We start from the raw sequence: 24,977 nt of genomic DNA on the forward strand, positions 1-24,977 counted from the left end.
TTTCATCACCCATCCTTACAAACCAAATCCTTCTGTGTTCCTTGTCTCAGTTGATAATCTCAGTATTCATACGGCTCCAAAGGTATAGATTGACAGGTCATACTTGTCTCCTCCCGCTCATCCAATGGGGGATCAAGCCCTGGAACATCGTATAAGTCCATCTCTTCTACTCCATCTATATTACCATGGTCCCACTCAAGGCCCTGATAATCTCTTACCTGGACCACTGTAATACCTTCTAGATTAGTTATTTATTGGTACACAACAAATCACCCTAACTTAGTTACTTAAAATAACAAACATTTATTATCTCACATTTTCTATAGGTCAGGAATCTGAGTATAACCTAGATGGGTGCCTCTGGCTCAAGGTCTCTCTCACAAGATTGCAGTCAAGGTGTTGGCCAGAGCTGTGGGCTCATCTGAAGGCTCAGCTGGGGGAGGATCCACTTCCAAGCTCACTCCTATGGTTCGTGGCAGGATTCACTTCCTCACAGGCTGCTGGGGCTGAGAGTTCATTCCCCACTGGCTGTTGCCCACAGGCTTCTCTCAGTTCCTTGTCTCTACAGAGGGCATCTCACAACATAGCAGCTGTCTCTCCTTAAAAGCAAGCAGGAGTGCACACAAGACAAAGCCACAGTCTCTTTGTAACCTAACCTGAGAAGTGACATCCCATAACATTTGCTGTTTTCTGTTTGTTGAAAGTGAGTCAGTATGTCTAGCCTATACTCAAAGGGAGAAGATTACAGGAGGGAATAAATACCAAGAGTCAGGGATCATTGGCAGCCATGTCAGAGGCTGCCTGCTATACTTTCCTAAGTGGACTCTCTGACTTAAATTTTATATTCTCAAAGCCCTTTCCTTTCACAGCTTCCAGAGTTTTCTAACCACATGTGACCATGTCATGTCCTTGCTTACCATTATTTAATGATATCCCATTAAAGCTTGATAAAAAAGAGCCCCCCCTCATATGAACTGCAAGTTCTCCAGATCTGTCTCCTTCTCTTCTCCACCTTTATCTCAAAAACTCCTGCCACAACTGCATCAAATTTCTTCATTTCCCTGATGTTTCTTCCTTCTATACCTTTGCTCACATTGCCTCCTTTGCTTGAAGTGGCTTCCTCCAGTGCCTTGCTGTGTTCACATATTGTAGAAGCTGCTTGGCTTCCACTGTCTTTCCAGTGGCGTCGTCTATGCTATTCTCCTTTTCCTGGGGAATTGATTTTCACTCCTTCCTTACTCAGTTTTTTTTGTTTGTTTGGTTTGTTTGTTTGTTTGTTTTTAGATGGAGTTTTGCTCCTGTTGTCCCGGCTGGAGTCCAATGGCGCCATCTTGGCTCACTGGAACCTTGGCCTCCTGGGTTCAAGTGATTCCCCCTCCTCAGCCTCCTGAATAGCTGGGATTACAGGTGCATGCCACCACACCTGGCTAATTTTGTATTTTCAGTAGAGACGGGGTTTCACTATGTTGGCCAGGCTGGTCTTGAACCTCTGACTTCAGGTGATCCACCCACCTCGGCCTCCCAAAGTGTCGGGATTACAGGCGTGAGCCACCGTGCCCAGCCCTTCCCTACTCAGTTTTTAAACATTTTAACACAAGGTCTTGCTGTGTTTCCCCAGCTGGTCTCGAACTCCTGCCTACCCAGTTTTAATGAGTATTCTGAATAGGAGCTACCATCATCTTACTTATCTCCACTTCTTGATTGTGATTGATTTAAGGGACAACGTGTGATCTAAGCTGAGCCAGTGAGTCCTTCCCTGAGATTTTTCACATTGGAGATATGGGTAAAAATTGGTTGGAAGACATGAGAATTTGAATCTGGGCTGTCAGTGGCCTTTTTGCTCTTGTGAAGAAGCTCATCTGCAACTGGCAGAAAGGAAGCCAAGGTGTCAGGATAAGCAGAGGAGAGTGACAGTTCTGAGACATTGAACCCCAATTCCAGTTGTCCCCAGCTATACTCTTGTCATGGAAACTAACACACCTCCAAAATTGCTTATATTCTGAATCGGGGGTGGGGGCACTGAGTTATTGGTCCTACCTACATCACAGGATTGTTAGCAGGGAGCAAACAAGACAAGCAATATGAAGTTGCTTTGATGCCATTTAAATATGAGTGATGCATTGTTATGAAAAAAGACCCTGTGACTTGATAACAGATCATTGTACCTGAAAACATTGTCCAAGGCCAGATATCAGACGCAAAGCCATTTAAACCAGAAGTGATTGCATTTTCTGCTGACACCTATAATAGTTTGTTGCGGGCCTTTATAAACTGCTAGGAAGTTCAGCGCTAAACATAATGCTCTATTATTGTAATCATTTCAGCCTAGGTTTGTTTTAGATTATTTCGTCATCTTCTTTATATACTTATTGATTTTTTATTTGCATTTAATGATTTTATTAAACATGATTTTTTGGTAACGGATTTATTTAAACATAATTCACATACCATAAAAGTCACCCACTTGAACTGTGCACACAACTCGATGGTTTTTAGTGCATTCATAAAATTGTGCAACTATCACCACAATCAATTTTAGAACATTCTCATCACCACAAAAAGAAATCCATACCCTTTAGCAATCATCCCCCTGCAGCCCCATCTTCCTATCCCTCTAGTCTGAGACAACCATTAATCTACTTTTTGTCTGTATAGATTTGTCTATTTCGGACATGTAATATTAGTAGGATTATCAATATGTGGCCTTTGGTGTTTGGCTTCTTTCACTTAGCATAATGCTTTCAAGATGCATACATGTTGTAATATATATCATTCCTTTCTAAAAATTGTAGTAAGATATATATGGCACAACATTTGCCATTTTATCCATCAAAAAAGCATTTTTTAAAGAGATGGGATTTCACTCTGTAGCCCAGACTGGAGTGCAGTGGCATAGTCACTGCTCACTGCAGCCTCCCATTCCTGGGAGCAAGTGATCCTTCCACCTCAGCCTCCCAAGTAGCTAGAACTACAGGTGTGCACCACCACACCTGGCTAATTAAAATTTTTTTTTTTTTTTTTGTTATACTTTAGGGTTTTATTTTGTAGAGATGAGGTCTCACTATTTTGCCCAGGCTGGTCTCAAACACCTGGGCTTAAGTGATCCTCCTACCTTGGCCTCCCAAAATACTAAGATTATAGGCATGAGCCACTGCGCCTGCCTGATTTTATTCATTTTTAAGTGTACAATTCAGTGGCATTAATTACACTCATAATGTTGTGTAACCATCACCATTGTCTATTTTCAGACATTTTCATCACTCCAAACAGAAACTCTATGACCATAGCAATAACTTGCCATTCTCCCTTCTCCCCAGCCCCTGGTAACCTGTAATCTACTTTCTATGAAGTTACCTATTCTAGATATTTCACATAAATGGAATCACATAATATTTGTCCGTTTGTGTCTGGCTTATTTTACTTAGCATAGTGTTTTCAAGGCTCACTACGTTGTAGCATGCATCACTACTTCATTCCTTTATTTTTTTCTTATTTTTTTGAGACAGGATCTCACTTTGTTGCCAGGATGGAGTGCAGTGGCGAGATCTCTGCAGCCTCCACTTCCTGAGTTTAAGCAATTCTCCTGCCTCAGCCTCCTGAGTAGCTGGGATTACAGGCATGCACTACCATGCCTGGCTAATTTTTGTGCTTTTAGTAGTGACGGGGTTTCTCCATGTTGCCCAGGCTGGTCTTGAACTCCTGAGCTCAAGTGATCCACCTGCCTCAGCGTTCCAAAGTGTTGGGATCACAGGCATAAGCTACCATGCCCAGCCACTTCATTCCTTTCTAAGGCTGAATAATATTGCATTGTATGTATTATGTACCACATTTTGCTTATCTATTCTTCTCTTGATGGACACTTGGGTTATTTCCACTTTTTGGCTGTTAAGAATAATGCTGCAAAGAACATTCACATGCAAGTATCTGTTTGAATCTCTGTTGTCAGTTCTTTTAGGTATATACCTAGAAACAGAATTGCTGAGTCTTATGGTAATTCTATGTTCAACTTTTTGAGGAACCACCAAATTATTTTTAAACACTTAAAAAAATTAGTAAAGACGGGATCTCACTATGTTGTCCAGTCTGGTCTCAAACTTCTGGCCTCAAGTGATCCACCTGTCTCAGCCTCCCAAGGTTTTGGGATTACAGGCGTGAGCCACTGAATACCCATCTTTTCAATAAGTGTCAGTCCCCTCAAATTGTGAGTAAATAAATGATATGCTCAAGGACTTTTATAGAGGAGTAGTCCCAGTTCTCATAAGCGAGGGCAATTCTAGGGTAAACTATGTGAGATCAGGCTCTAATTACCAGTTTAAGCACGTGGAAGAATCCTTCTGCTTTCTTTCCAGCACCACTGCTGACTTGGATCGGAAACCCTCCTTCTCACATTCTGATCACTCCTCTGAAATGTCATTGCCTGAAGTCCAAAAGGATAAGCATCCTGAGGAATTCAGCCTGCTTAAGTTGCAGACGAGTAAGTCACAGACCCTCCTCCACATGCCTCTGTGCCCCAGGTCTTTTCAGAAGTCTGCCATACTGTTGGCCACCATCACCGAAGGCCCACAACTGTCAAGCATTTGACGTACTTTATCTCAAAATTCACAACACCTCTGCCAGGAAGCTATTATATGTTTTTCGAAAATAAAATGCCTTTATATAAAATCCATTAAAATACTGCAGAAAGACATTAAAATAATATGGAAGTATATAGAGTATAAAAACCCCTTCCCCAATATTTTCCAACAATATCCCTATTCTGCCCCATAGCTGTGAAGAGTTGATATATATTTTTCTAGTATTTTGAAATGTATGTGTGTGTGTATATATACACATGTGTACGTATACAGATATAAAATAAATCGGTTAGTATACAAACTGGTATAAATAGATCGACCTCTTTCTGTGTCAATACATATAGATCTATATGGTTAATATAGACATACCCATTTTACAGAGGAGGAAACTGAGGCTTTGAGACGTTCAGTCATCCATAAAGCCACATGGCCAGGAAGTAGAGCGATGGGATCAGAACCCACACTTGCTTGCCTCGAAGCCTGTGCTCTTCTTGGCTATCCCAAAGCCCACATTTCTCAAACATCCCTAGAGCTGCTAGGGGATCTTTTATTGTTTAAAGTCACTGTTAGCAATCTTACAGGAAAAGTATCAGATGATGAAACAAAGGCACTGCAAGGTCCAGAAACTAGCCTGAGGTCTCACGGCAGCTTTTCTCATTTGAAATTATCACGGGTACATTTCCTGGTGTCACCGTAGCACACGTGCGTGCTATTGTTGCAGCCAACACGATGTTTCCTCCACTTGAGGTGCCATGTGGATGGCACTGGCCTAGCCATTTGCTGGTTGATGGCATTCTATTTTTCCTACACCATTATCAGAGTGAAGATTGAATCATACGTACTTGTAAGACTGTCTCTGAGCTTCCCAATCAATACTTAACTTCCAAACATAAAGTTGGCTTTATTTTTGAAGGAGAGGGTGAAGAGGGCAAACAAACAAACAAAAACAAAGAAGGCCTCTTAGGTAGCTCTCCCCTGACTTCCCTTCCTTTTGTGCCTAGTCCCACAAAGTTTCACACTGTCTCTGATGTAGAACCAAGGGATTAGACACATTAACTAAAGTTGCATAGCCAGATAGTGCCTGGGAAGTTTTCACAGCTTTTTGTCATCCAGTTGCATTATGAGGCTGGGAACAGCGCTAATGGAAGGCTTTCTGGTGTCTTGCAGAAGATGGGCATCGTCCTGAGTGGACGTTTTACCCGAGGTTTAGCAGCAACATCCACACCTACCATGTCGGAAAGCAGTGCTTCTTTAATGGAGTCTTCCTTGGCAACAAGAGGTCTCTATCAGAGAGGACGGTGGACAAGTGCTTCGGGAGAAAGAAATACGGTGATGTTTCCTTCTGGGTCTTGACTGTGCAGTCCCCGAAAAACTCTCGAGTCGTGATTCTACAGACCCTGGGTTTTGTAGCTGGGGGCAGCCCTGTAGAGTCACCATGTTCCCCTAGTGCAGCCAGGAAGACAGAAAAGTGAAGGGGACAGTTGGCAGGCTGCACGTTTTGGCAAAGAACTCACAACAGATGCTGATCCACATTTTCTTTTTTCTCTGAATTCCATAAAATGCAAATGTGACATTTAAGTCATCAGATAAGTTCTCTCAGATACTTATTAATAGAAACCTCCATTGAAGTCTGAAGAAAAGAATTTATGTTCCTATTAGGTGCTGCCTGGCATACACATTTAAATTGTACTTTATAGTCTCCACAAGGAAAACATCCCATAAACCTCAGCCTGAAGTGCATGTTTTTATTTTATTGCTGATTTAATTAAAGGCTACTGAAATGAATATATAGATACCTGTGTACCTGTATCTCCTTGGTCTCTAGCTCAGTGAGTTCTTTGCCTCAACCTACTCATAATAGACTTACCGAAAGACCCTCAAAAGTTGCTGAGTACCAACGGACCGTTTATGACACATTTTTCTATATAAATCCCTGTGTAGGAGGCAACTATTGCTCCAAGAATAAATAGGATTGCTGTAGCAGGAATACAAAGAGAAAGAAGTAGACTGTTCTCATTTTTGAGTTTTAAAATAGACTTTTAAACTCACAGCAGAGACAAATAGTTTTGAGAATTGAGTCTTTTATTTATTTGGGTAGAAAAATACGTGGAAAGCCATACTAAATGAGCTGGGAGAGTGGTCATTGATATGGAAATCTGTGAGGAGTCCTGCACCTTGCACTTTTTTTTTCTTTTCTTTTTTTTTTTTTTTTGAGACAGAGTTTCGCTTTTGTTGCCCAGGCTGGAGTGCAATGGCGCGATCTTGGCTCACAGCACCCTCCGCCTCCCGGGTTCAAGCCATTCTCCTGCCTCAGCCTCCGGAGTAGATGGGATTACAGGCATGCACCACCACACCTGGCTAATTTTGTATTTTTAGTAGATACGGGGTTTCTCCATGTTGGTCACGCTGGTCTTGAACTCCGGACCTCAGGTGATATGCCTGCCTCGGCCTCCCAAAGTGCTGGGATTACAGGCGTGAGCCACCGCGCCCGGCACTTTTATTTTTTTTTTTTTAAGACGAGGTCTTGCTCTGTGGCCCAGGCTGGAGTGCAGTGCCACCATCTTGGCTCACTGCAGTTCCGAACGCCAGCCCCCCAGCCCCAGGCTCAAGCAATCCTCTAACCTCAGCCTCCAAGTTGCTGGGACTACAGGCATGTGCCACCACGCCTGGCTGATTTTTCTATTTTTAGTAGAGACAGGGTTTCTCCATGTTTCCCAGGCCAGTCTCAAACTCCTGGGCTCAAGCGATCAGCCGGTCTTGGCCTCTCAAAGTGCTGGTATTACAGGTGTGAGCCACTGCAGCCAGCCTACCCTGCACTCTTGAGCTGCAAGTACCTATCAAAAGTAAATGGGATTATCATAACGACCCAAATCTTAATCTTCACTTATCACTGCCCTTCTGGCTCAAAAGTAAACCACCTTATCCTGAATTTTATGTTTATGATTCTTCCCTCTCCTCTCCTTTCCTTTCCTTTCTTCTCCCCTCCTCCTCTTTCCCTTCCTTCCTTCCTTCCTTCCTTCCTTCCTTCCTTCCTTCCTTCCTTCCCTCCTTCCCTCCTTCCTTCCCTCCTTTTCTCCTTCCTTCCCTCCTTCCTTCCTTTTTCCTTTCCTCCCTCCCTCTCTCCATCCCTTCATTTCTTCTTTCCCTTCTTCATTTAGGGTTTTATAAATACTGAGTAAATGCAATGATATATTTATGAAACATTTGTTGACTATATAGAATGAAATATCACAAACAGTTGCGTTATTTTACTCCACTTAAGAAATAAAATACTGGAATAGGAACAGCTCCAGTCTCCAGCTCCCAGCCCCAGCGACACAGAAGACGGGTGATTTCTGCATTTCTGCTTGAGGTACCGGTTTCATCTCACTAGGGAGTGCCTAACAGTGGGTTCAGGACAGTCGGTGAAGCGCACTGTGCGCGAGCCGAAGCAGGGCGAGGCATTGCCTCACTCGGGAAGCGCAAGGGGTCAGGGAGTTCCCTTTCCTAGTCAAAGAAAGGGGAAACAGACGGCACCTGGAATATCGGGTCAGTCCCGTCCTAATACTGCGCTTTTCCAACGGGCCTGGAAAACGGCACACTAGGAGATTGTGTCCCGCACCTGGCTCGGAGGGTCCTATGCCCACAGAGTCTTGCTGATTGCTAGCACAGCAGTCTGAGATCACGCTGCAAGGCGGCAACGAGGCTGGGGGAGGGGCGCCCGCCATTGCCCAGGCTTGCTTAGGTAAACAAAGCAGCCAGGAAGCTCCAACTGGGTGGAGCCCACCACAGCTCAAGGAGGCCTGCCTGCCTCTGTAGGCTCCACCTCTGGGGGCAGGGCACAGACAACCAAAAACTCAGCGAGAACCTCCACAGCCTTAAATGTCCCTGTCTGACTGACAGCTTTGAAGAGAGTAGTGGTTCTCCCAGCACGCAGCTGGAGATCTGAGAACGGACAGACTGCCTCCTAAAGTGGGTCCCTCACCCCTGAGCAGCCTAACTGGGAGGCACCCCCCCAGTAGGGACAGACTGACACCTCATTGAACCGGGTACTTCTCTGAGACAAAACTTTCAGAGGAACTATCAGACAGCTGAATTTGTGGTCTCACGAAAATCCACTGTTCTGCAGCCACCGCTGCTGACACCCAGCCAAACAGGGTCTGGAGTGGACCTCTAGTAAACTCCAACAGACCTGCAGCTGAGGGTCTTGTTTGGTAGAAGGAAAATTAACAAAGAGAAAGGACATCCACACCAAAAACCCATCTGTACATCACCATCATCGAAGACAAAAAGTAGACAAAACCACAAAGATGGGGAAAAAACAGACCAAAAAAACTGGAAACTCTAAAAAACAGAGCACCTCTCCTCCTCCAAAGGAACGCAGTTCCTCACCAGCAACGGAACAAAGCTGGATGGAGGATGACTTTGATGAGTTGAGAGAAGAAGGCTTCAGACGATCAAACTACTCTGAGCTACGAGAGGAAATTCAAAACAATAGCAAAGAAGTTAAAAACTTTGAAAAAAAATTAGAAGAATGGATAACTAGAATAACCAATGGAGAGAAGGGCTTCAAGGAGACGATGGAGCTGAAAGCCAAGTTTCGAGAACTACGCGAAGAATGCAGAAGCCTCAGTAGCAGATGCGATCAACTGGAAGAAAGGGTATCGCTGATAGAAGATGAAATGAATGAAATGAAGAGAGAAGGGAAGTTTAGAGAAAAAAGAATAAAAAGAAATGAACAAAGCCTCCAAGAAATTTGGGACTATGTGAAAAGACCAAACCTACGTCTGATTGGTGTACCTGAAAATGATGGGGAGAATGGAACCAAGTTGGAAAACACTCTGCAAGATATTATCCAGGAGAACTTCCCCAATCTAGCAAGGCAGGCCAGCATTCAGATTCAGGAAATACAGAGAACGCCACAAAGATACTCCTCGAGAAGGGCAACTCCAAGACACATAATTGTCAGATTCACCAACGTTGAAATGAAGGAAAAAACGTTAAGGGCAGCCAGAGAGAAAGGTCGGGTTACACACAAAGGGAAGCCCATCAGACTAACAGCTGATCTCTCAGCAGAAACTCTACAAGCCAGAAGAGAGTGGGGGCTGATATTCAACATTCTTAAAGAAAAGAATTTTCAGCCCAGAATTTCCTATCCCGCCACACTAAGCTTCATAAGTGAAGGAGAAATAAAATACTTTACAGACAAGCAAACGCTGAGTGATTTTGTCACCACCAGGCCTGCCCTAAAAGAGCTCCTGAAGGAAGCACTAAACATGGAAAGGAACAACCGGTACCAGCCCCTGCAAAAACATGCCAAATTGTAAAGACCATCGAGGCTAGGAAGAAACTATAGCAACTAACGAGCAAAATAACCAACTAACATCATAATGACAGGAACAGATTCACACATAACAATATTCACGTTAAATGTAAATGGGCTAAATGCTCCAATAAAAAGACACAGACTGGCAAACTGGATAAGGAGTCAGGACCCATCAGTGTGCTGTATTCAGGAAACCCATCTCACGTGCAGAGACACACATAGACTCAAAATAAAGGGATGGAGGAAGATCTATCAAGCAACTGGAAAACAAAAAAAGGCAGGGGTTGCAATCCTAGTCTCTGATAAAATAGACTTTAAACCAACAAAGATCAAAAGAGACAAAGAAGGCCATTACATAATGGTAAAGGGATCAATTCAACAACAAGAGCTAACTATCCTAAATATATATGCACCCAACACAGGAGCACCCAGATTCATAAAGCAAGTCCTCAGTGACCTACAAAGGGACTTAAACTCCCACACAATAATAATGGGAGATTTTAACACCCCACTGTCAGCATTAGACAGATCAACGAGACAGAAAGTTAACAAGGATATCCAGGAATTGAACTCAGCTCTACATAAAGTGGACCTAATAGACATCTACAGAACTCTCCACCCCAAATCAACAGAATATACATTTTTTTCAGCACCACACCGCACCTATTCCAAAATTGACCACATAGTTGGAAGTAAAGCTCTTCTCAGCAAATGTAAAAGAACAGAGATTATAACAAACTGTCTCTCAGACCACAGTGCAATCAAACTAGAACTCAGGATTAAGAAACTCAGTCAAAACCGCTCAACTACATGGAAACTGAACAACCTGCTCCTGAATGACTATTGGGTACATAATGAAATGAAGGCAGAAATAAAGATGTTCTTTGAAACCAACGAGAACAAAGACACAACATACCAGAATCTCTGGGACACGTTCAAAGCAGTGTGTAGAGGGAAATTTATAGCACTAAATGCCCACAAGAGAAAGCAGGAAAGATCCAAAATTGACAGCCTAACATCACAATTAAAAGAACTAGAAAAGCAAGAGCAAACACATTCAAAAGCTAGCAGAAGGCTAGAAATAACTAAAATCAGAGCAGAACTGAAGGAAATAGAGACACAAAAAACCCTTCAAAAAATTAATGAATCCAGGAGCTGGTTTTTTGAAAAGATCAACAAAATTGATGGACCGCTAGCAAGACTAATCAAGAAGAAAAGAGAGAAGAATCAAATAGATGCAATAAAAAACGAAAAAGGGGATATCACCACCGATCCCACAGAAATACAATCTACCATCAGAGAATACTACAAACACCTCTATGCAAATAAACTAGAAAATCTAGAAGAAATGGATAAATTCCTCGACAAATACACCCTCCCAAGACTAAACCAGGAAGAAGTTGAATCTCTGAATAGACCAATAACAGGTTCTGAAATTGTGGCAATAATCAATAGCTTACCAACCAAAAAGAGTCCAGGACCTGATGGATTCACAGCTGAATTCTACCAGAGGTACAAGGAGGAACTGGTACCATTCCTTCTGAAACTATTCCAATCCATAGAAAAAGAGGGAATCCTCCCTAACACATTTTACGAAGCCAGCATCGTCCTGATACCAAAACCTGGCAGAGACACAACCAAAAAAGAGAATTTCAGACCAATATCCTTGATGAACATTGATGCAAAAATCCTCAATAAAATACTGGCAAACCGAATCCAGCAGCACATCAAAAAGCTTATCCACCATGATCAAGTGGGCTTCATCCCTGGGATGCAAGGCTGGTTCAACATACGCAAATCAATAAATGTAATCCAGCATATAAACAGAACCAAAGACAAAAACCACATGATTATCTCAATAGATGCAGAAAAGGCCTTTGACAAAATTCAACAACCCTTCATGCTAAAAACTCTCAATAAATTAGGTATTGATGGGACGTATCTCAAAATAATAAGAGCTATCTACGACAAACCCACAGCCAATATCATACTGAATGGGCAAAAACTGGAAACATTCCCTCTGAAAACTGGCACAAGACAGGGATGCCCTCTCTCACCGCTCCTATTCAACATAGTGCTGGAAGTTCTGGCCAGAGCAATCAGGCAGGAGAAGGAAATAAAGGGTATTCAATTAGGAAAAGAGGAAGTCAAATTGTCCCTGTTTGCAGATGACATGATTGTATATCTAGAAAACCCCATTGTCTCAGCCCAAAATCTCCTTAAGCTGATTAGCAACTTCAGCAAAGTCTCAGGATACAAAATTAATGTACAAAAATCACAAGCATTCTTGTACACCAATAACAGACAAACAGAGAGCCAAATCATGAGTGAACTCCCATTCACAATTGCTTCAAAGAGAATAAAATACCTAGGAATCCAGCTTACAAGGGATGTGAAGGACCTCTTCAAGGAGAACTACAAACCACTGCTCAATGAAATAAAAGAGGATACAAACAAATGGAAGAACATTCCATGCTCATGGGTTGGAAGAATCAATATCGTGAAAATGGCCATACTGCCCAAGGTAATTTATAGATTCAATGCCATCCCCATCAAGCTACCAATGACTTTCTTCACAGAATTGGAAAAAACTACTTTAAAGTTCATATGGAACCAAAAAAGAGCCCGCATCGCCAAGTCAATCCTAAGCCAAAAGAACAAAGCTGGAGGCATCACGCTACCTGACTTTAAACTATACTACAAGGCTACAGTAACCAAAACAGCATGGTACTGGTACCACAACAGAGACATAGATCAATGGAACAGAACAGAGCCCTCAGAAATGATGCCGCATAGCTACAACTATCTGATCTTTGACAAACCTGACAAAAACAAGAAATGGGGAAAGGATTCTCTATTTAATAAATGGTGCTGGGAAAACTGGCTAGCCATATGTAGAAAGCTGCAACTGGATCCCTTCCTTACACCTTATACAAAAATTAATTCAAGATGGATTAAAGACTTATATGTTAGACCTAAAACCATTAAAATCCTACAAGAAAACCTAGGCAATACCATTCAGGTCATAGGCGTGGGCAAGGACTTCATGTCTAAAACACCAAAAGCAATGGCAACAAAAGCCAAAATCGACAAATGGGATCTCATTAAACTAAAGAGCTTCTGCACAGCAAAAGAAACTATCATCAGAGTGAACAGGCAACCTACACAATGGGAGAAAATTTTTGCAACCTACTCATCTGACAAAGGGCTAATATCCAGAATCTACAATGAACTCAAACAAATTTACAAGAAAAAAACAAACAACCCCATCAAAAAGTGGGCAGAGGACATGAACAGACACTTCTCAAAAGAAGACATTTATGCAGCCAAAAAACACATGAAGAAATGCTCCTCATCACTGGCCATCAGAGAAATGCAAATCAAAATCACAGTGAGATACCATCTCACACCAGTTAGAATGGCCATCATTAAAAAATCAGGAAACAACAGGTGCTGGAGAGGATGTGGAGAAATAGGAACACTTTTACACTGTTGGTGGGACTGTAAACTAGTTCAACCATTGTGGAAGTCAGTGTGGCGATTCCTCAGGGATCTCGAACTAGAAATACCATTTGACCCAGCCATCCCATTACTGGGTATATACCCAAAGGACTATAAATCATGCTGCTATAAAGACACATGCACACGTATGTTTATTGCGGCACTATTCACAATAGCAAAGAGTTGGAACCAACCCAAATGTCCAACAACGATAGACTGGATTAAGAAAATGTGGCACATATACACCATGGAATACTATGCAGCCATAAAAAATGATGAGTTCGTGTCCTTTGTAGGGACATGGATGAAACTGGAAAACATCATTCTCAGTAAACTATCGCAAGGACAAAAAACCAAACACCGCATGTTCTCACTCATAGGTGGGAATTGAACAATGAGAACTCATGGACACAGGAAGGGGAACATCACACTCCGGGGACTGTTGTGGGGTGGGGGGAGGGGGGGAGGGACAGCATTAGGAGATACACCTAATGCTAAATGACGAGTTAATGGGTGCAGGAAATCAACATGGCACATGGATACATATGTAACAAAACTGCACATTGTGCACATGTACCCTAAAACCCTAAAGTATAATAAAAAAAAAAAAAAAAAAAAAGAAATAAAATACTAACTTTATATTTGAAGCCTCCAATATCCTCTTCCCTGAATATTCCAACTTTCCTCCCCCAACTCCAGTGGTAACCCATATTTCACATTTTTTTAAAGAAAAACTTATTAGGTAAATTTTCAAACAATAGCATAATGAAACCCGATGTACTCATCCACTTTGCTTCATTAATGATTAACACCTGGCTAACTTGTTTCATCATTACTCTTCCTTCCAGGGATTATTTTAAAGCAAATTTCAGACATCATATTATTTCATCTCTAAATATATCATATGTGCCTCTGATAGATAAGGATTATTTTAGTAGCATAACCACAATTCCATATCATAATATCATATTTTAAAAATTAACAGTAATTCCTTAATATATTCAGTGTCCAAATATCCCATTGTCTCATAAATGCCATAATTTAAAAATATTTAGTTTGTTTGGATCAGGATCCAAGTAAGGCCCACAGAATGAAATTGGTTGGTATGTCTGTTAAGTTTCTTTCTCCCTCCTTTTTTCTTGCAATTTGTATAGTGAAGAAACTAGGCCTTGTCCTGTAGTGTTGACCATGATCAGGACTTCGCTGATTACATTGCTTGGTATCATTTAACAGATTCCTCTTTCCTGTGTATTTCCTGTGAAGTGGTAGTTGGATCTACAGGCTTGATTCGTTTTAGTGTGATTACTTCTTAGGTGATGTACAGTGACTTCTTTAAACATCAAATGCAATGGTCTTTTTCCATTTCTTCTCTTCCTTGATCTCACTGCAGCACTCGATACTGTCAAGCTTGACACTGGACACTTCTTCCTTTGTGAAATTCTCTCCTCTTTCTTTCTTTCTTTCTTTCTTTCTTTCTTTCTTTCTTTCTTTCTTTCTTTCTTTCTTTCTTTTCTTTCTTTTCTTTTCTCTTTCTTTCTTTCCTTTTTTTTTTAAGACAGAGTCTCACTCTGTCACCCAGGCTGGAGTGCAGTAGCGTGGCTTTGGCTCACTGCAACTTCCGCCCCCTGGATTCAAGCAATTCTCATGTCTCAGCCTTCTGGAGTAGCTGGGATTACAGGCATGTGCCACCACGGCCAGCTAATTTTTGTCTTTTAGTAGAGACGGGGTTTCACCATGTTGGCCAGGCTGGTCTCAAACTCCTGACCTCAGATGATCTCCCTGCCTCGGCCTCCCAAAGTGCTGGGATTATAGGTGTGAGCCACCACTCCTGGCCCCCACTCATTATTTCTTGGATAAGATGAAGTGGCAGGCTCAGGGACTGCCAACCAGCTGCCATTTAAAACTGGAATGCAACGCATTATTATGTAAAAAAATTGATCAAAATATCTTTAAATAATGGTTGGCTGTTATCCATCAGCCATAACCAGGATATTGGTGGAGTTCCCTAAAGGCCTAGCTGTTGCCACAGAACAAAATGCCGTCTGTGATTGTAGGTGGTAGGGAAATAGAACTGAAAATACAATTTTCTATTGTGTAGCTCTTCCTACACTACAGCATATTGTATTAGTCAGAATAGCATAGATTCTGCCACAGTAACATTCCCTGAAATTTCTACAGCTTAAGCACTAAAGTTTGCTCCTTTCTCTTGTAAAGTCCACTGTGGATCCAGCAGCTCTCCAGGACAGCTCCTTTCCAAGGATGCCGTCTGCTTTCATCTGTGACCTTTCCATCTCAACCTGTGGCTTCTAGGATTGCCATACAAGGGGAAAGAGAAAATGCTGGAAGGTTTTTCACACCAGCTCCTTAAATGCTTCTTTTTAAAGTGGCACATATCATCTCTGCTCACAGTCTATCAGTCAGAACATGGCTCTGACAGTGCATCGGGGCACTGAAATGTGGGGCAGAGTAAGTTATTTGGTGAACGGTTCGCTCCCCCATATGGTTATTTGTCTCTAAATGTATGTTTCCCATTTTCTACCTCCTGAATGTCTACATCCAGGAAATTGGATGGTCTGTATAAAAACAAACAAGTATTAGAACTGATCATGCAGTGTTATGGGTTCATCAGCTATTGAAACATAGTGGCCAGCACTTTGGGCTGATACCTGTTTTGGTGAGACATCCAGAAGTTATACCAAGGCCCCATATTGTACCTAATAGCTTAAACAAACGTGTTATCTCAGAAGTGTTGTTTGGGAGATTTTTCCCCTAGAAGTAACACCTTATACTGACACCACACCATTGGCTTTTTTTCTTCCTCCTGACATTATCTCGTGATATCTTTTACCATAGTCTATTTTTTTTTTAAATTTTTTTGAGACAGAGTTTCGCTCTTGTTGCCCAGGCTGGAGTGCAATGGTGAGATCTCGGTTCACTGCAATCTCTGCCTCCCAGGTTCAAGCAATTTTCCTGCCTCAGCCTCCTGAGTAGCTGGGATTACAGGCATGTGCCACCATGCCCAGCTAATTTTGTATTTTTAGTGGAGACGAGATTTCACCATGTTGATCAGGCTGGTCTCGAACTCCTGATGTCAGGTGATCCGCCTGCCTTGGCCTCCCAAAGTGCTGGGATTACAAGCATGAGCCACTGCGCCTGGCCACCATAGTCTATGTCTAGGTGTTCTCCTTAGACCACCTATATCATAATCAGCTGGAGAGTTTATAAAAAAAATGCTGGTTCTGGGAACTATTAGAGATCTTTTGAAACAGAATTTCTTGGGTTAAAGGCTGCATTTTAAACAAGTTTCCTAGGTGATTTTCAGGTGTGCTAAAATTTTGGAACCACTGTTCTATGGTATATGGCATTTACTGCCTTGTAGTGTTACCTTCGTCTTTACATATGTCTCCCCATCAGATAAGATTCCGTGGGGAGAAGTTTATACCTCAGCTATATAGCAATTGTATCCTCCAGATTAAAAAATAATTGGGATGAGGGGTGTTAGTCCAGTTCTGATTTCAAATAATAATAATTGCTACTATTTCTTGGGTGCTTGTTATATGCTCACATCATTATTATTTAGCATTCATGATAACTCTGCAAAGTAGTCATTTGAAATAAACAGTTTATAAATGAGGTTACAAAGGTTTAGGAAGGTTAAATAAATAGCTCAAGGGCACAGAACTAGAAATTGCAGGAGTGAGTATGAACTCAGGTGGGACTGACTCCAAAGTCCAAACCCTTCCCACCACCTCTTGTTGTCACCCAACTCTTACTTGTCAGTGCCCTGGTTTGGTATTCAAAAGGTTTCAGATTCACTGTATATTTAATTAATTAATTAATTTTTTGAGACAGACTCTCATTCTGTTTCCCAGGCTGGAGTGCAGTGGCATGATCGCGGCTTACTGCAACCTCCGTCTCCTGGGTTTCCAGGCGATTCTCCTGTCTCAGCCTCCTGAGTAACTGGGATTACAGGCGTGTGCCACCACACCCAGCTAATTTTTGTATTTTTAGTAGAGACAGGGTTTCACTGTGTTGGCCAAGCTTGTCTAGAACTCCTGGCCTCAAGGGGATTCAGTACATATTTTAAACCTCCACTCTCTCTGCTTTGAATCCTCAGCATCTCATACCCAGCAGGCACTCAATGCATGGGTGTAGTTGATGTTATTTCACTACACAGAAGAGCTAATCTAAAGTGTAATACAGTCAGTTATTGAAAAGGTTTTTGAAAGAGAAAGACAAAAAAGTAAATACTCCGGTAACCCAAGAACTTCCACCTGTCATGCTGATGGCTTTTCCGAGTTAGCTAGAAGAATCTGGGTGTGTGGCAAAGACGGAGGTCATGCTTCCAGCCACGTGTCCCTGCTTCTGAGCCCAAGGGTGATGAATCTCGTAGTCCAGGCTTGTTCTCTTAGGAGATGCATCTGGTGTAAGTGTGTGGGTTGATTTATTTATTTTAAATTTTAATTTTTTAAATAGGGAATTTTAAGGACTTTAGGTGTGTGGGTTTAAATGATCACCCTACACCAGGCTGATGCCTTCCACTCCCGTGATTAGTTTCTTGCTCCCCGAGCTTTAGCAGGGGCTGAGCTGGGTGTAAGAACCTCTGCTGGGTAATCTTGCTCTTCTCCAGGAAGCCACCCCCCATTGCTGCATGGCTCCAGTCCTTGAGGCAGAAGGAGCAAGACATCCTTAGTTGCTTTGCTTCCCGCACCCAGTCAGAGAGGCAGAGCCCCAAGCACACTTGTTTCTTCGGCTTCCTAAGACTCAGGGATTCAAAGTGCACTAATGCTCAGGAATGAAGAGATTTTTAGATCAGAGATTTTTGGATCATTGCAAAGAAACCTCTGATTCACCTTATATTTTAAACCAAAACACTCCATCTGAATCTAACAATTCTTTTCCAGGGTGAGGTAGTTATAACAACACTTTTTGGAAAATGTCCCAAACATAGGCTCATCTCCTTAAGGCAAGATAATCACAAACAGAACTTTGAGAAACTTCTATGTAATTTATAATAAAATACTAAAATATCCTATTTCCATTGTCATGCCAATACTTACAGCAAATCTGTGGATCATCTTCAGCCGTTGTATGATTTTGTTTTCGAATCTTCTCCACAGATATTGATCCCAGGAATGGAATCCCAAAGTTAACTCCAGGGGACAATCCATATATGTACCCAGAACAGAGTAAAGGCTTCCACAAAGCAGGATCAACGCTCCCACCAGTGAATTTTTCAATGTAAGTGTATGTTAATACTAGCATTATATAGTTAACTTTAAAGGAATTGTGTCTCTCTACTACACAGAAATTATATTTTAAAAGGGATAGATGTCAACAAGATGTGATTGGATGAAAATTCCTTGAAAAGCTCATCTTTAGTTAATTAATGTCTGCACACGTGCATGTGTATAATTAAAATTACACACAGGACTTGGACTACAAAAGAGTGGTTGTTAATTTTGTTCCTATCTCTATTATCACAGATTTGAAAACTTTTAAATTTTCATACTAATCAGATTGTTGGCCACAGTGACTACTATGTGGGTAGACTTAAACTTGGAAATAAACTTAGACCAAAGTGATGGAGAAAAATGGGAGGATCATTACATTAAAAGAAAAATAGTTGGTGTATTACTTTTTTTTTTTTTTTTGAGACAGAGTCTCTCTCCGTTGCCCTGGCTGGAGTGCAGTGGCGCCATCTCGGCTCATTGCAAGCTCCACCTCCCGGGTTCACGCCATTCTCCTGCCTCAGCCTCCTGAGTAGCTGGGACTACAAGTGCCCGCCACCACGCCCGGGAATTTTTTTGTATTTTTAGTAGAGATGGGGTTTCACCGTGTTAGCCAGGATGGTCTCGATCTCCTGACCTCATGATCAGCCCGCCTTGGCCTCCCAAAGTGCTAGGTAGTTGGTGTACTACATTTAAAATATTATTTTAAAAAATTGACCATGTGGGATATAATGATGTTGACTAAAAAGGATCAAAACTATAATCTGTGGGCCAGGTGCGGTGACTCACACCTGTAACCCCAGCCCTTTGAGAGGCCAAGGTGGGGGCGGATTGCCTGAGGTCAGGAGTTCGAGACCAGCCTGGCCAACATGGTAAAATCCCATGTCTACTAAAAATACAAAAATTAGCTGGGCACAGTGGCAGAGGCCTGTAATCTCAGCTACCCAGGAGGCTGAGGCAGGAGAATTATTTGAACCTGGGAGATGGAGGTTGCAGTGAGCCGAGATTGCAGTGCCACACTCTAGCCTGGGTGACAGAGTGAGTAAGACTCCATCTCAAAATAAATAAAATAAAATAATATAAAGTCTGTGGGCCAGGCACAGTGGCTCATGCCTGTAATCCTAGCACTTTGAGAGGCTGAGGCTGGAGGATTGTTTAGCCCAGGCATTCCAGACCTACCTGGGCAACATGGAAAAACCCCTTCTCTACAAAAATACAAAAAATTAGCTGGGCATGGTGGTGCGTGCCTATAATCCCAGCTACTTGGGAGGCTGAGGTGGGAGGATCACCTGAGCCTGGAAGGTTGAGGCTGCAGTGAGCTGAGATTGTGCCACTGCACTCCAGCCTTGGGGACAGAGTGAGACCCTGTCTCAAAACATAAATAAAATAAAATAAAATAAAATAAAATAAAATTTGCGGTTCTTACAGTTTTGAAGTCCATACTTGAAAATTAAAATCAGAAAACAGGACATTCTATTGAATACAATGATGTATTGATCTCTTTGCTGTAGATGGCATATCAGTTTTATGATTGCCTTTTCTGTTTTTCAGAGTGCCTTATGAAAAGAAATTTGATACATTTATTCCACTTGAGCCTCTTCCACAAATTCCCAAGTGAGTTCTCTTACCATATTTTGTGTTATCCCATCTTTATTAAATATCGATTATTTTATTATTTCCTTATGTGGAGGAGCAGGTAGATAATCAGGACACAGGGCCCTTTTGAATCCCAGCAGGAGGGTGGGGCAGTTTGTAAGGAAGGTGTTTGGATAGACATTCTGTAGAGTCTGCAGTTGGGATGGTCACATAGTCAACAGATGTAATTGACAAACTACCACATGCCATGTGTTGTGCTAGCCATGCACTATAGGAGAGTTCACATGGAACAGAAAGACAGGCTTCCTGATTCCTAGAACATGAGTTTGTTGGGAAAGAAAGACACATACTTAAATGATTGCAACTGGGGAGAATGGTTAGAGTTTCAAGAGGCAGAAAGAAAGCTAACAGAGCACTTCTGTGTTTGAGGGAAATGTCATTCCTCTAATTTCATACTTTTGCTTCACTCCATTCTGAACCTCACTTATTTACCTAAGCAGGTTTCTGACCTATAAAGAGATATTTTCTTTTCTTTCTTTCTTTCTTTCTTTTTTTACTTTCTAATACAAAACAGTCTCTATGAGTGGGCGTGTGTCCCAGGGTCTGCCCCACTCTGGAGCTCAGTGGGAATAAAAACCTTTTATTCCAAACTTGAGATTTTAATGTCTTTATTATGTTGCATTGTTACTTATGGCACACGATTAGGGCTTCTCATGTCTGTACTTTACATTTTTAATAAACACTATTCTAGGATATTCCAAATAATAGCAATTGCCTAAATTTCATCACTCTACTATTTTAGCTTTTGTACATTACCTTTCATATGCAAATATGTTTTTACATGTATAAACCCCAGAATACCAATTAGTCTGGTTTTCCTAAAAAGAAAAGTTAAGTTTTTTTTTTTCTTAAAGGAGTACAAAGCTGGCTGGGTGCAGTGGCTCACACCTGTAATCCCAGCACTTTGGGAGGCCAAGGCAGGGGGACTGCTTGAAGCCAAGAGATTGAGACCAGCATGGGCAACATAGTGAGACCCTATCTCTACAAAATATTTTTTTAAAAAATTAGCCAGGCATAGTAGTAAGCAACTGTAGTCCTAGGTACTTGGGAGGCTGAGGCAGGAGGGTTTCTTGAGTCTATGAGTTCGAGGCTGCAGTGAGCTACGATCGTGCTATGCACTCCAGCCTAGGTGACAGAGCAAAACCCTGTCTCAAATTTAAAAAAAAAAAAGAGAGAAGTCAATCGGCATATTCCTCTGTGCTATGGTCAATAAGACAGTTGTGAGACTTGGATCCTTTCCTCAGGGACGGTAACCCTAATGAAAAAGTCTACTAACCAGTTAGTCATGGCAGAAGCGACAAAGGCTTCTGTTGCTGGATTTAGCATTTATTGTTTCCTAGATTCTGTATTTTGTTCTGTAGTGTCTAGTTTGCTGTTAGTCCCATCCAGTGATTATGTATTTTGATCTTTAGAAATTCTATTTGATTCTTTTTTATATCTGTTGTTCTTTCCTATTTTCATGTTTTCCTTAAATACTCGGATATAGTAATAGCTGTTTAAAGATTTTTGTTTGCGGGCCGGGCGCGGTGGCTCATGCCTGTAATCCCAGCACTTTGGGAGGCCGAGGCTGGCGGATCATGAGGTCAGGAGATTGAGACCATCCTGGCTAACACGGTGAAACCCCGTATGTACTAAAAATACAACAAATTAGCCGGGCGTGGTGGCAGGCGCCTGTGGTCCCAGCTACTTGGGAGGCTGAGGCAGGAGAATGGCGTGAACCCAGGAGGCAGAGCTTGCAGTGAGCCGAGATGGTGCCACTGCACTCCAGCCTGGGCAACACAGTGAGACTCGTCTCAAAAAAAAAAAAAAAGATTTTTTTTTTTTTGCAGCTGGGCACCGTGGCTCACGCCTGTAACTACAGCACTTTGGGAGGCCGAGGCAGGCAGATCACGAGGTCAAGAGATCAAGACCATCCTGGCCAACATGGTGAAACCCTGTCTCTACTAAAAACACAAAAATTATCTGGGCGTGGTGGTGCACACCTGTAGTCCCAGCTACTCAGGAGGCTGAGGCAGGAGAATCGCTTGAACCTGGGAGGCAGAGGTTGCGGTGAGCCGAGATCGCGCCACTGCACTCCAGCCTGGTGACAGAGTGAGACTCCATCTCAAAAAAAAAAAAAAAAAAAGATTTTTGTTTGCTAATTCTATTATTTGTGTCATTTCTGGGTGTGTTTCTACTGACTGATTTTTCTCCTGATTATAGGTCACATTTTCCTGCTTCCTGGTATGTCTAGTAATTTTTATTTGGATACTGGACATTATAATTTTATATTATTGAGTATTTGGATTTTGTTTTCTTCTATTTTATTTTTTATTTTATTCATGTTTTTTTAGATGGAGTCTCGCTCTGTCACCAGGCTGGAGTGCAGTGGCGCAATCTGGGCTCATTGCAACCTCCACCCCCCAGGTTCAAGGGATTCTCCTGCCTCAGCCTCCCGAGTGGCTGGAATTAAAGGCACATGCCACCACATCCAGCTAATTTTTGTATTTTTGGTAGAGATGGGTTTCACCATGTTGGCCAGGCTGGTTTCAATCTCCTGACTTCGTGATCCACCTGCCTCGGGCTCCCAAAGTGCTGGGATTACAGGCGTGAGCGACCGCAACAGGCCTTGTCTTCTTTTAAAGAGTGCTGGGCTTTGCTGTAGCAGGCAGTTAAGTCACTTGCAGTTTGGATTGATTCTTTCGAGGCTTGTTTTCAAGCTTTGTTAGGGCGTGTCTAAAGTAGTCTTTAGGGATAGTTTAACTCCATTACTAAGTAAGATGTGGCCCTTTTAGAGTCTCTGCTGAATACCTTGAGTGATCAATGAGGAGTCTTCACTTTAGTTGGTGGGAACTAAAATGATTTTTAGCCCTTTGTGAGCCCATTGAGTTCCCAGTCACTCTATTGTCTGATCTTGTGGAGTTCTACCCTACACATGTGTGTCTTAATATTCAGCAAAGACTCAAAGGAAGTGCTGTGTAAATTTCTTACTTTCATTTTTTTGTATAGTTCCTTCTTCCCCAGAACTCTGCCCTGCAGCTTCCAGCCCTCCAAGACTCTCTGAACCCGGATCTTCGGCTCCTCAAACTCATAGAGAACGCCATGCTCTGTGTGGGCTTGCTCATCCTACGCTGTGGTCTTGAATGTGCCTCCAGGCAAAAGCTGGGTGATTACAGGGCTCTCTTCATTTGCTCTCCTTTTCTTTACGATCACAATCCTGTGCTGCCTGTTGTCTCATTCTGAAAATTGTTATTTCATACATTTTGTCCAGTTTTCTACTTGTTTAAGTCAGGAGAGTAAATCTGATCCCTGCTACTTCATTATGGCTGGAATTATTATCTATGAATAAAAATGTTATTATCTATCATCTATTAATAAAAATTGTAGATTTTTCCCCCAAGTTATTTGATGAATCAGTTTTGTACTATTCCATTACTGTCATCAAGGTTATTCATATCTTAAAATAGTGTAGTAATTGTGCTTGGAAATTTAAGTATGTTAAATCTGCAAATGCAACAATCCACCTTTAAAATAAGAACAAAACCTGATAACCAGAACCAGATAAAGTTGCCAAGTCTTCTCTAGTTAGTGACAGAGAGAGCCAGAATTAGAATAAAAATTAGGGAGGTAAGATTACTTATTGAAAAGGTCCCTATAATGTGCAGTACGTTTACAGGGATTATTTATTCAACTCAGCAGATATCCTTTGAGTACCATTTACGCACTTGATCTATAGGAGAAATGGGAAGGTGGTGAGGTAATGGAGGCAGGGATCACAAAGATGAATAAGATATGATATTTGTTTCAAGGCTCATTGTCTATTGTGGGGAGAGACCACTAGATGAGTAATCATAAAACAATTGAAAGCAAATATGGTACAATGTGTACATAGAAGAAAGACATGTGGGGAAGTTGAGGACGTGTTGCAGAGGAGGCAGTATTTGATCTGGGTCCTAGATGAGGCATTGCAGTTAATATATCTTCCAAGGACAAAATATTATGGGATGCATCTATATTAGGTCACTTAATATTTATTTTTACATTTCCACATGTGCTTGAAAAGAAAGTGTATTCCATTTAATCAGGATGGAAAGTTAGATACATACACAGAAGATTGACTTTATTGGTTATATTGTTTAGTCCCTATATTTCCTTCCTTTTGTTCACTTGGCCTAGTTTGGACTGAGAGTTAGTGTGAGAGTTAGGGTGTCTGAATATTAGCATTTCGATTATTTTTGTTGTTAATTGTGTCTTTTAGCATTATGAAAGTATTTTTATTTTTCTCATTTAATACTTTTTGTCCTAAAGTATACCTAGCCAGTTATTAAGATTCTAATTCTTACTTTATTTTATTTGCATCTGACCTTTGCCCATTCTTTTTGCCCATTCTTTTGCTTTTGAAGCACTTTGCTTTTAGTGTAGAATTGGATTTTGCTCTGTGAGCCAGCTTGAAAATATTTTCTTTAATTCAGGTGAATTAGGCCACTTGCATTTATTGATTAGACTGATATATTTGATTTCAGTTCTGTTACATTATTTGTTGCATTTATTATGTGTACCGTATTATATTTGGTGTGAGTCTTTCAGTGTTTTCTTTGATTGCTTCAACAAAGGCTGAAAAATGCTTTCTTTTGATATTTAGAAATGCTCTTGTTTTTGTTCTAATAGTTCTTTATGCTAGTATCTTTATACATTGCTCTTAGTCCTGCTTTTCTTATTTGGGTTTCTACT

The 24,977-nt window shown here is 41.6% G+C and overlaps 1 protein-coding gene across 7 annotated transcripts in view; it reads left to right on the forward strand.

The window, feature by feature from the left end:
- Positions 1–24,977, forward strand: part of SPATS1 (spermatogenesis associated serine rich 1) — a 44,033-nt gene that overhangs the window by 13,724 nt on the left and 5,332 nt on the right. For 5 of the 7 annotated variants that reach the window (XM_055264024.2, XM_055264022.2, XM_055264029.2 and 2 more), the window contains 4 exons: positions 4,350–4,474; positions 5,742–5,903; positions 18,501–18,621; positions 20,163–20,225. In XM_055264024.2, coding sequence (XP_055119999.2) covers positions 4,350–4,474; positions 5,742–5,903; positions 18,501–18,621; positions 20,163–20,225 — 471 coding nt within the window. Of the gene's footprint in view, positions 1–4,349; positions 4,475–5,741; positions 5,904–18,500; positions 18,622–20,162; positions 20,226–23,255; positions 23,647–24,977 lie in introns of those variants that run through there. The other 2 variants (XM_055264025.2, XM_055264028.2) reach the window with 2 other exon arrangements.

This window comes from Symphalangus syndactylus, chromosome 23, assembly GCF_028878055.3.
Source record: "Symphalangus syndactylus isolate Jambi chromosome 23, NHGRI_mSymSyn1-v2.1_pri, whole genome shotgun sequence".
Classification (NCBI taxonomy): Eukaryota; Metazoa; Chordata; class Mammalia; order Primates; family Hylobatidae; genus Symphalangus; species Symphalangus syndactylus.